General features: G+C 42.2%; 1 protein-coding gene across 6 annotated transcripts in view; it reads right to left on the reverse strand.

Annotated features, from left to right (window-relative positions):
• Positions 1-12931, reverse strand: part of LOC116954991 (serine/threonine-protein kinase Nek1-like) — a 37939-nt gene extending 25008 nt beyond the window's left edge. For 3 of the 6 annotated variants that reach the window (XM_076074784.1, XM_076074778.1, XM_032975928.2), the window contains exons 1-7: positions 7677-8017; positions 6560-6687; positions 5158-5254; positions 3453-3550; positions 3197-3280; positions 2091-2158; positions 1586-1672 (exon numbers count right to left, since the gene is read on the reverse strand). In XM_076074784.1, the coding sequence (XP_075930899.1) occupies positions 1586-1672; positions 2091-2158; positions 3197-3280; positions 3453-3550; positions 5158-5254; positions 6560-6676 (551 nt within the window). In that variant the 5' untranslated portion in view covers positions 6677-6687; positions 7677-8017. Of the gene's footprint in view, positions 1-1585; positions 1673-2090; positions 2159-3196; positions 3281-3452; positions 3551-5157; positions 5255-6559; positions 6688-7320; positions 7356-7676; positions 8019-12909 lie in introns of those variants that run through there. The other 3 variants (XM_076074765.1, XM_076074769.1, XM_076074782.1) reach the window with 3 other exon arrangements.
• Positions 12932-12998: the final 67 nt, after the last annotated feature.

Here is a 12998-nt window from a genome sequence, read left to right on the forward strand (position 1 = left end):
TTATGTGTAAAAAATAATCTGTAAGGTTAGAGTAGTGCTGATGGTCTTATTGATATTGGTGGTGATGATGGTGCTGTTTATTGTAAAGGTTTATACTAAAACAGGCAAGCCTCGCTTAATGCTCGAGATGCGTTCCTGGAGAAGCGAGCGCAAATCCAATCCGCGCTAAAATTATACCATTGTCTATATGTGGATGCGTTCCTGACCGCGTTATTTCTTATGTACTAGTAATATATGAGGGCTTCATTGGGGAACCAGTAATCACGCTAATAATACAGATGTAATGGGTTCAACTGAGTCGCAGATGTAGACTTTGGAGGCAACACATTTATTCAGTTCCAGCACACGGGGTAACTTCCCCTCAACAAAATAACAACCTAACGTGGTCCTCCCGGCTAACTACACCAGTTACCACACTAGTTACTACACTAGTTACTACACTAGTTACTACACTAGTTACTATGTAACTGTTACTATGGACTGGGACCAACGACTTCGGCTCGGGTCCACGTGTTGGGGACTCGTTGAACGGAGATCGTAGACGAAGGGTTTCTTCCAGGGTGAACAACAACCCTGGTCCCTCCCGAGACCCGGCTTATATTCTCTATGGCATGGCCGGCTCCACCCTTGGCCACGTCCACCTTCCAGAATCTTTGGGAAGGATCTGGGTCCCAATCGCATGAACCCCCTAGCCCCTTCTTGGAGCCCCTCTGTCAACTTAACCGGTCACGTGTCCTCCCGGGTCAACCAGAGTGCCATGGCCTCACACAACCCTATCCTTCGGTCGACACCCACACACCCTGTCCTGTAGGGTCGTCACTGCACTTAAAGTGTGGTGACATCCAGCACTATTATTCAGTGCACACCGTGCCCCTCTTGTTACCTGGCTAAAGAATTTTTTTTTTTATGTAATAGTGACCACAAATCGTGATAATCGAATTGCGGAAGGTGGGGTAGTGGTTGGCTCAAAGTGTATGTCATTCTCATTAGCTGAGCAAAAGAAAACAAAGATAACGTTGGTGGGTTTCTTCACTCGTAAGCACTGTTTATATTTTTGGATCTCTTAATTGTATTAGTAACATTTTTCTCCACTACAAAGAGCGCCATAAAACATCAGCATTCTACAGAGTTTGGCTAAGCAAGGTCGCCTGTATTGAGTATGGTGATGGTAATATTTTTTATATTAGCACTGTTTTTTCTTTGTTATAGGTATTAATATTGTGTTGATGTTGATGGTGCATCTGTCAGTCGGTTAATCCATAACACCTGGGTCTGTCGCTGTGACCTTCTGCAGTCAACTTTCAACACTTCACGTGGACTCCAAGTGCATCTGGCCTGACAAGCGCTGTGGTGACATTGCCGTTGTTGTTGGCGTCTGTTGTTGATAATGGTTTGTTCGTGGTCATAGTGTTATTGATGCGAGTTATCAGTGATATTGATGGTGGTGTCAATAGTGGTGCTGTAGACAATCATGTTTATGGTGGTAGTGCATGAAGGCATTGGTAGTGTCATAGGTAATATTATTGATGGAAATGTATAGCAGGGTTGATGGTGAAGGTTGTGTTGCTGTACTTGTTGTTATCACCTCTTGTGGTTATAGGGTTTGTTCTCACATATCTCGGGGGATAGGTAGTACGGGGTGCCAATACAGGTCCGAGCCAGCTCTGTTGTACTGTAGGAACAATAACAAACCACCATAACTACAAAAAAAACACATGCCACAACAATGTATACAGCCACTTAAATAACCACAATACAACCTACACATCAACAAATTTGATTTCACAACATTTTAACCAATCAAAATATAACCAAATCAGCTACAGAAACCACTTAGCAATAATACTCCCTCTATCACCAAAGTCAAGGCAGCAGAGAATTTACGAACATTAAACTGCAACACTCTTCTCCTCTTCATGTGTTTTATGATGATGTTATATCTCTTTATCAACCAAAATATAAATGCAACACCCATCATCTTAAACCAAGTTAACAAAATATAAAAATATAACAGTAATAAAACCTCAAAGACGTCAACAACCACCGATATAGTGAAGCAATATTAGCAACCACCATCATGTGCAAGGCACCTGTTGAGGACGCGGGCAATCCCAAAATCTCCGAGTTGAACAATGCCAGCCTTGGTCAGGAAAATGTTCTGGTTGAAAACATAACAGACTCCCATATAAAATGGCACAACCGTTTTATCTGACCTGCCAGTATATGGTTACATTCATAATTTGGCTAAGGAGCTTTTTTTCTATTCCAACTCAAAGCCTTCTTCACCTCTGAACAGTCACTACTACTCTACAAAGCAATAGTTTGGCTGAAGTTGGAATCACGTCGTCACACCTCAAGTGGAGCTCCTAGTTCCGATCCAACTTTATCTGACAATTCCATTCAATGCTAAGTAGTTTGGTATATTATCCTATTGTGACAAAATCACTTCAATCACTCACCATGAAAGCAGTCTCTTCCTTATCACTCTTTTATTGCTACCAGTCACCATTCTCATGAACTTCACACCTACATACTATACTTCCACCAATTTAAATGACTTGTTCTCCTATACTGCTTCTTTCAATCTATAGTTTTGTGGGTAAGACCCATATAGACACATTATTCTCAAAATATAATTATCTTGGGAAATATTTACGAGAGTTACCGTGGCCTCTATTACAGTGAGATAGCCAATGCCTTAACATTTTTGTATATTAGATAGAAAGCATAAACAGAGCATCTTTACAGGGTAAGTCTTACTATGACTATTAGGCCACTCTCTTTTGCGATGTGGACACAGATCACTTTGCTTGTTCTTGCGTAATGAACAGGACTTGACTAAATTAAGTGCCAAGCCAAATGTATTGCATGATGGTTTATTGTGTAGTCAACGGTACTGAGATAAAACAATGCACGTTAAGTTACCAACCTGATATAATTCATTTGTATGCGAGTATAGAAATAATCGAGGTAGTGTTGACTCAAATTTTCTAACTTGGCTCGAAGAAATTCCACGCAAAAAGTACGTCTAGCTTTTACTGATGAATACAGGATTTCATTGGTTCTGGCTCAGTTCTGATAATTGTGCCACAAATAGAGGCAGATATACAACCACGGGTATCAATCGCATAATCTCACTAATAGAGGCATTGAGGCAGAATTGTTCACATGGCAAAACTTTTACAGGGCATGATACCTGTGACTTAATATCGCGATGCAGAATCTTGCGGTCGTGAACATGTTTAAGAGCCAGACACAGCTGCACTAACCAGTCCAGGATCTGTGAAACATGACACATGTACATCACAGTATAAACACAGGACACAATTAGAGTTTAGATGCAACAGACAATTATAAACTGTAGAGAATGATTTGTCAGGTGATGAGGACGGCTCAGACACTGATCAAAAATAATGTTAAAGCTTGGTCATGAGTGTTATCAGCATGCAGACCTGATCCTCAGAAAACAGGACACCCTTTTGAGCATTGATCCTCTTGAAGAGATCTCCCCCTTCACAATAGTCCATTACAATGTATAGATTGCCCCGTTCTGGAAACACATACACAAAAACGAATCTGCATACACTATATACACAAAGACACATAAACCATTTTAGTATGGCTTGACAGCACTGACAGCCATAAATATTAGGTATATTCCAATCAGTTCACACAAAGTTTGTGGCTCAACACACCGAACATGTTCTTTGCACTGCTGTGCAGAGCAAACATTGCCTAATCTTTTTTCTCCATTTTTGTACACAAAATAATGGTTTGCACCATTGTGGATAATAAAAGTAACAGATAATTGAGTTCACAATGTCTAATTTGTATATTTGTCTCTTCAAATTGAGTGCACTTGATTTCTGAGCTCACTATCTGATGAAACTCAAAGCAGTTTGAATCAAACTTTGTATGTTTATATTGAATTCAGTCTTGAAAAGTCTTATGCCACTGGTGAGTTCTATTGGTCAGAATTTGCTCAATACATCGGAATGTATAAACAATATATTGTACCACGGCAATATTGTTGGGTGGTGGAGGGTTATTGACAGAAATTGTGACATAAAACTAGTTTATGTCCGAACCCAAAAACAAATATAGATCATTGTCTTGGTTATTCAAACCCATGTTTTAAGCCACACTCTCTGTATGACTGTGACTGCATATGTTTAGGGAAAATCAATAGCACCTACATATATAACAAACATCAACAACCGCTGTGACATCACCACGGTGCTTGTGCCATGCCAGGTGCACTTTGAGGCCACGTAAAGTGTCGAAGGCCTGCTGGCAGGTCACAGAACAGATCCAGATGCACCAACTGCGCTCTTCACTGTGCCAACTGGAACTCCACTCGTTGTTATGCGCGTTGCTCCTCTGCCCTCCATTGTTGCTGGAGGGTGACTGCTTCCAACTCTCCAGAAACGTCCTTTACGAACCTCCTCCACAGAGGCCGATCTTGACATTGCTGGTAGCATCGGCAAGTCCAAGCAACTCCATATCCTTCTGTACCACATCAGTCCATCTCTTGTCTAGCCCGTGCCGGGCCAGTTTAGCCCCATCTATCCGGCCGAACAGAAACTGCGTGGGCAAGCAGTGACTGGGCATGTGGGCTACATGTTCCAGCCAGTGCAGCCTTGCTTGTTGAAGCTCATTCATGGGACTGTGTCCAGATCTTTCAAGGATCTGTGAACTCCTAACACAATCCAGTGTGGTTAAACCCAGGATGGATCATAGGTAGGCTTGGCTGAATGTTTAAAACTGGCTCAGATGTTCCTTTAGAGGGCTCCACGTTTCGCAAGCATAGAGAAGGGAGGGAATAACTGTGGCCGAGAAGACCCAGAGCTTTGTATGGAGCGACAGGCCAGGTAGCTTCCACACAGCGTTACGCAGCCAATGAAAAGATAATGCCACTCAACTGATTCGGCTTGGGACCTCGGCTGCCAAACCAGAGCTCGTCATAAGCACACTGCACAAGTACAAAAACTTATTCACTCTCTCCACAACTGCCCCATCACTCATGGGGAGTTGAGGGAGAGGAGCATTTGTTTATGATTTTCATAATATAATAAACAGACACGCACGAGCATACACATTGACAGGTCATATAACCGGATGGAGATTAGACAGGTTAGTGAGTAGATTGGGCTGTACCCTCAAAAGACTCCTTGTAGGACACAATATTGGGATGTCTCATGTTGGCCAAAACACAAACTTCCTTCCTGGCTTCATCCCGCTCCTTTGGCGACATCTGTTGACAAACACAAGTGAGTGAATGTGCTTAATCCGTAAAACATCTCGAAACCAAAACAAATGAGGGACGAGCCATTCTGATAATGGAGGATGCCTGGTATACTGCAATTTCAATCATTTAGCAAAATTATATTTTAAAAAACATTTACAAGAAATTAAACATCTAATATATTTAATGAACACTTAATAATTGACGAAATATTTACAATTTAATAACACATTAGAATATCACTACTGTACAGTTTAATGTGTCACTTTACCATTAAACAGAGGTGGAAGGCTGATGTTCACTGGATGTGGAAGGCTGAAGAGATTCGTTGATAAGCTTGAAGAATAAATGTAAAACGAGAGAGCACTAATAGGAGACTGAAGCGTATAAGTGCAGAGATTCACCAAATTCTATACAAAAGAAAAGTACTGTATACAGTGAAACTCCAAAAATGCACCATCCGCTAATCTTAAAATATGCGGCTTCCCCACAGTTTACGATAACCCTCAATTCGCGGGTGTGCAAGATCCCAACCTCCACCTAAACTTCGTGAGATACCGCAAAGGAAATTCTCTTTTCAAAGCACCAAACAAATCTATAGCAGTGTGTGCAATCGAATTAGAGACGTGTTTTAAGTGCTTTAAATACTTACCTCTCTTTCTGTGCTTTTGTAAATAGTTTTTATTTTTAATATTGTTTAAAATGTAGGCATTGGTTTGTGAGAGCAACTTAACTGCATTTAAGATTATAACCTGGCACACATGTGATAGTATCCCGCCTGTGATGTAAAGTTTGTTCTTTTGTCCAGGTAACCCTTACAAATGGGACCCGGAGTCTCAATGGGTTAGCATATATTTTGAACATCAGTTTAACACGTAGGCTATCGCGATCAATATTATCCATAATGATTGCCTCACAAGTAACGACATCAAATGTATCCCTCTATTTAAGAACGAAACAGGATTTCTCCACAAATCTGGCTGTCGCACTCGAATTGTAGATGTTGTGGGTTTACTCTCCAACACACTGGCGTGCTGTACTAGTAACGAATTGGCATGTTTTGTTTACGTGACAAACCTTACTAATTTGGCTGTCGGGTCGTGGCGGGTTTAACGACACATTTATATTTACTCGATCTAACCCAAGAAAACCTCGATTATGAATTTTGAACATCTTTCACACCATATGTAGCCAACCGTGCTAATTGGTGGGTAAAGTTGGTTAAAGATAATTCAGCTGAACTGTGGAGCATAAGGGTGGGGATTTTTGAAGCCCCCATTAAGCGTGATTTTTTTGTGAACTGGAGCACTGTACCCTGGAGATGTTGATCTCTTTGATGACGTAAAGATGTCCATCAGCCTTGGATTTTACGAGCATGGCCTTACCAAACGAACCCTCGCCGATCTGAGACACCATCGTGTAGCGCTCCATGGCTCTACACACTTGTGGTCAGAGGGGACAGAATAACACGGAGAAACGAGAATATTGTGGGGATTGCAATACAACCAAATCGTCCTGAACGTGCCTAGAAACTAAACAAGCTTAAGCTTGGTTAGTATAGGAGACTGCATGGGTATTCTTCAGTAATTATGGGTTCTTGCTATGTGCCAAACACTAATGGACATGGTCAAACATATCAATGGAGGACCCTCCTGAAAGTGTCGAGCCTCAATGAGGTTTTCCTGAAGAGAGGTTTATTATAGAGACGTGAGGAAGTAAGGTGATTAGGTAATGAATATACTGGAAGGTGAGGACATTGTGGAGACAAAGACATAAGGGATATAACATGGGAAGGCAAGGGCAGACGAAAATACATGGATGCAGAGATGAGAGATGAAGCGACAAAGTTATATATCTCATCAATGTTACCTGATTAGATGAAAATAAAACTCTAAATATAATTCTCCATGGACTATTACTTGTCTAAATAAAGGCTTTGGTGAACAAACTTTTCAACATTACCTGATTAAAGGGCATGATGGAAAACCGAGACGTCAGCATATTCTCACTCGGTGAAATAAAGACAGCTGAAAAGTGTTATTACAGAACACGATGGGGAAAGTTGAACATCTCACCCGGTTAAAGCGATGAGATAATATCGTGTCTTCACCTGTTTAGAGCACGCACAAAGTTAAACACGGCCCAGTGGTACTGCATTAACACTAAACAATCTATTGTACATCCTGTACAATACATGCGGGATCTACAACTTTGAGCAACAATGCAATGGAAAGTTTTAACTCGCGAGAAACGCGTTGAGATATTGAGGTGGTGATCTGTTTTACATTACCGTACAAGCCTTGAAAAGTACCGCTATGTACAGTACAATAAAGTAATGTACAGTGTACTCCCCAGTGTTTATCCACGACAGGCAATTGAATTGAACATATTCAGCCACGTTTGACGTTCATAACTCTGACCATGAACATACCTTACGTATCCCGGTATTAATATAATTGCCTTGAACGATCTAATTCGGACTTTCGGCAGCCGTGCGATGTCTAATTCAACCGAATGCAACACGCTCCATTGAGGCACAGGATGTAAGCGAGTTTCAACAGCGCTGAGAGGCGGCGTGCAGCTTTAAAACGTTGCGAGTGGTTGCTGGCTGTCTATGTTGTTGTTTAATTGTCGCTGTTGTTGTTTAATTGTCGCTGTTGTTAATAGTCGCTGCTTCGCCTGCAGCTGAATCGGCGTCTCCCACTCCGCTCGCGTCGTTACCAAGGCCGCGGGAATCGATTCCATTGCGCGCGACATTCGGAATCGATTGCCTCCGATGCAAAACAAAGGAAACAACCCTCAGTGGAACTAACCCTCAATGGAACTAATCCTCAGTGGAACTAACCCTCAATGGAACTAATCCTCAGTGGAACTAACCCTAAATGGAACTAATCCTCGGTGGAACTAACCCTCAATGGAACTAATCCTCAGTGGAACTAACTCTCAATGGAACTAACTCTCAATGGAACTAACGCTCAGTGGAACTAACCCTCAGTGGAACTAACCCTCAATGGAACTAACGCTCAATGGAACTAACCCTCAATGGAACTAACCCTCAATGGAACTAACTCTCAATGGAACTAACCCTCAGTGGGACTAACCCTCAGTGGAACTAACTCTCAATGGAACTAACTATCAATGGAACTAACTCTCAATGGAACTAACCCGCAGTGGAACTAACTCTCAATGGAACTAACCCTCAGTGGAACTAACCCTCAGTGGAACTAACTCTCAAGGAACTAACTCTCAATGGAACTAACCCTCAGTGGAACTAACCCTCAATGGAACTAACGCTCAATGGAACTAACCCTCAATGGAACTAACCCTCAATGGAACTAACTCTCAATGGAACTAACCCTCAGTGGGACTAACCCTCAGTGGAACTAACTCTCAATGGAACTAACTATCAATGGAACTAACTCTCAATGGAACTAACCCGCAGTGGAACTAACTCTCAATGGAACTAACCCTCAGTGGAACTAACCCTCAGTGGAACTAACTCTCAAGGAACTAACTCTCAATGGAACTAACCCTCAGTGGAACTAACCCTCAATGGAACTAACCCTCAATGGAACTAACCCTCAGTGGAACTAATCCTCAGTGGAACTAATCCTCAGTGGAACTAACCCTCGGTGGAACTAACCCTCAGTGGAACTAACCCTCAGTGGAACTAATCCTCAGTGGAACTAACCCTCAATGGAACTAACCCTCAATGGAACTAACTCTCAATGGAACTAACTCTCAATGGAACTAACCCTCAGTGGAACTAACTCTCAATGGAACTAACTCTCAATGGAACTTACTCTCAATGGAACTAACGCTCAATGGAACTAACTCTCAATGGAACTAACCCTCAGTGGAATTAACTCTCAGTGGAACTAACTCTCAGTGGAACTAACTCTCAGTGGAACTAACCCTCAGTGGAACTAACTCTCAATGGAACTAACTCTCAATGGAACTAATCCTCAGTGGAACTAACGCTCAGTGGAACTAACGCTCAATGGAACTAATCCTCAGTAGAACTAACCCTCAATGGAACTAACTCTCAATGGAACTAACCCTCAATGGAACTAACCCTCAGTGGAACTAACTCTCAATGGAACTAACTCTCAATGGAACTGATCCTCAGTGGAACTAACCCTCAGTGGAACTAACTCTCAATGGAACTAACGCTCAATGGAACTAACGCTCAGTGGAACTAACCCTCAGTGGAACTAACTCTCAATGGAACTAACCCTCAGTGGAACTAACCCTCAGTGGAACTAACCCTCAATGGAACTTACCCTCAGTGGAACTAACTCTCAATGGAACTAACCTTCAATGGAACTAACTCTCAATGGAACTAACCCTCAGTGGAACTAACCCTCAGTGGAACTAACCCTCAATGGAACTAACCCTCAGTGGAACTAACTCTCAATGGAACTAACCTTCAATGGAACTAACTCTCAGTGGAACTAATCCTCAGTGGAACTAACCCTCAATAGAACTAACCCTCAATGGAACTAACCCTCAATGGAACTAACCCTCAGTGGAACTAACTCTCAATGGAACTAACTCTCAATGGAACTAACTCTCAGTGGAACTAACTCTCAGTGGAACTAACCCTCAGTGGAACTAACCCTCAGTGGAACTAACGCTCAGTGGAACTAACCCTCAGTGGAACTAACTCTCAATTGAACTAACCCTCAGTGGAACGTGTTGCACAGCATAACAACTTATTTCAGTTCAATATGTCCACGTTGTTTGCCAAACGTAGAACGTTGTGTTGTGACACAAATGCTGAGAGTGGTGCACAACCACAAATAACAAAAAATCAACACATTCTTCAATAACTCAGTGACCTGTAAAATGAAACGTATAAAAAACAAAGCGAAGTTTCGGGAAATGGTCGTTATCTTCTTTGGTTCTTTCGGTAAAGTTACGTAGAATGAGAATAAAATAATAAATTAATAAAATAACACAATTAAATTCTCACGACGTTTCGGCCGACAGGTCTGTTCCTTTCACCTGAAGAAGGCCACTTGTGTTGTGGCCGAAACGTCGTGAGAATTTTGTTGTGTCATTTTATTAATTTATTATTTTATTCTCATTCTACGTGACTTTACCGAAATTAACCAAAGAAGATGAATCCTTGCAGTCACGAAAGCTTTAAATCGAAAAATGGTCGTTACTTAAAAGCTCCAGCGTTCTCAGCGCGGGAGAATCAACGATACATTTTTTTGTACATTATTATTTGTTGTAGTTCCCATCCCACGGGCGTGACACGGCTTTTTCGTTTTTATTTCTCCACTGCACGCAAGCGCAAACTGCGCGTGAGTTACGTGACCATAACGGGGTCAAATCCCACTCAAACGTGGCCATCTCCGCGTAGGCGGTGTTGCTTATGTTCTAGATTTGAAGCTTTCGTGACTGCAAGGATCCATACTCTTTGGTTCTATTCGGTAAAGTCACGTAGGTAAAAAATAAAATAACAAAAAATCACGACGTTTCGGCCACAACACAAGTGGCCTTCATCAGGTGAAGGGACCGTGCTGTCACTCCAACGCTGTCCTCATGACAGCACGGTCCCTTCACCTGATGAAGGCCACTTGTGTTGTGGCCGAAACGTCGTGATTTTTGTTATTTTATTTTTTACCTACGTGACTTTACCGAATAGAACCAAAGAGTATGGTGTTACTTATGCCCGGGGAGTCATCATCATCATCAGCAACAGCCATGATCAATCCACTGCTGGATCAATGCCTCCACAAGCCGCCGCCGCCGCCGCCACCTCTCACGATATTGCGATGCAACAATCAATCGGGCAATCCATTTGCACGTGAACTGATTTCGTCTCCCCGGTGGGGGGGGGGGGGGGTTCGCTCGAACGAGTTCCATTCCTGTTGCCAGGGTGTACATAAAAAAATAGTCGCGCCATCACGTCACCGAACTTTCTTGATTGTGCTATGGTAGTAATCATGACAAAATGCGCATCCACGTGTCTCACAAACTACTACACTCTTTCGTGTAAGAGAATGGCCCACAAACGTGGATACCAAAGAGCTACTTCCAGGGGCGGAGCCAGGATTTTTACTTTGGGGGGGGGGGAGCTGACTTAAATATTCTGAGATATCCAGTGTTTATGTTTTCCAATGGGCGCCACAAATATATAACATTTTTTTTTATTGGATTTGAACGCGGAGTTTATAAATAGGTCGGAGCCGCTGATGTGGCTAATAAGTTCGATAAGTTTGAAAGGCTGCCGCTTAAGCAGCCTGCAGAGCAGCACATGAGGTGACAGCCTGCAGCATTTTGCAACAGCCGGATATCCAGTTATCCCGATTACCGACTTTCCCAAAATTTCAGGGGGGGCTGAGCCCCCCCGAGCCCCCCCCCCTGTGGCTCCGCCCCTGGCTACTTCTGAGATCCCTTCCAGTGACCTCTGGATACACAGCGTAGGGGGGCAACACAATGAACTATCAGAGTAATGAGAGCTCGGGGATGAGCATCTACATCATGGGACCTCCTTTACCAACGTTGCGGCAACGTTGGCATGTGGTTCACTGGCATGTGACAATTACGACGCTGCCAACGTGGCATTCATTACTCGATTAAAACATTTGCTGTACGATACATACTGCACATGGCATTTAAACCACGATATATTTTACAGATGAATATCCCTATAAATTTTCATGGAGGGTTGTTTCACCATACTTTACGCCGAGGCCGTAGCCATGCAGTCAACATTGGGGGGGACCAAACGAATTTCCTGCCTAAAATATTTAAAAAATTTACTAACACATAGGATGGACTTTTTTGTTTTACAATGTCTAATAGTGTATTGTATTACATTGCTCTGTTTTTTTTACCTTTTCTTGTTTCATTGTATGTAATGGCAGAGATTAGGGATTAATAAAGTACAGCCATATAAACAGAAATGTATTTTATAGCAATATATTGGGGGGGGGGGGCATTTTGAGCATATTTGAACATTTGGGGGTGTGTCCCCCCCAATATATATTATAATTACGTCCTTGCTTTACGCTGTTTATTGCTGCTTGGTCAACCCCTCTAATCGGCACGGTTTGAAGTTGGCTTTCATCAGTTCAGTTTATTTTGGTATAGCCCTGTGAGCCATCCGGCTCTTGAATCGGGTGCAACCACAACAAACAAAAAAACAAAAACACGAACAAGAAAAACATCTTAAAGTGACCGTGACTGTGCAAAAAGAAAATCCATGGGAAAAAAAACAGCAAAAAATATTCCTGAAAAAAAGCACCGTACACCAACGCTGTGTAAAAAAATCCCAGTGGGAAGCAAGTCAAACAACAACAACCACAAGAAAACTTAGATTAAGGCTAACTCCTTACTACAACAAAACAAACATGCCCAAAACAAAAAACTTTTCCAAAGCACCAAAAAATAAAGCCATAATTGCAAAGTAACAGTGATCACAAGGACTGTGACCGAATTTTTACAATAAACTACATAAATGACGAAGGGCTGCAAAAATAATTATTCGATTCTGCTCACGACATAATTACGCCACTGTATATTCTGCATGCACAGCAGCAACAACAAAGACTAGTCAATTGAATCGTGAGTGATTACGTAATTTTCACTTAGAAATCGTTGCATCTATGTGTGTGCGCGCGCCTTGTGAACAAAGACAATTTTTTTACCCGACACGCCACGTATTAATGATCATGACCGTTCCGTTTTTTTGTGCGTGTCGTCATTCATGCTCGTTGCACCACCACAGCAAATAGGC

This window comes from Petromyzon marinus, chromosome 3 (assembly GCF_048934315.1).
Source record: "Petromyzon marinus isolate PM22_M1 ecotype Great Lakes invasive population chromosome 3, UKy_Petmar_22M1.pri1.0, whole genome shotgun sequence".
Classification (NCBI taxonomy): Eukaryota; Metazoa; Chordata; class Hyperoartia; order Petromyzontiformes; family Petromyzontidae; genus Petromyzon; species Petromyzon marinus.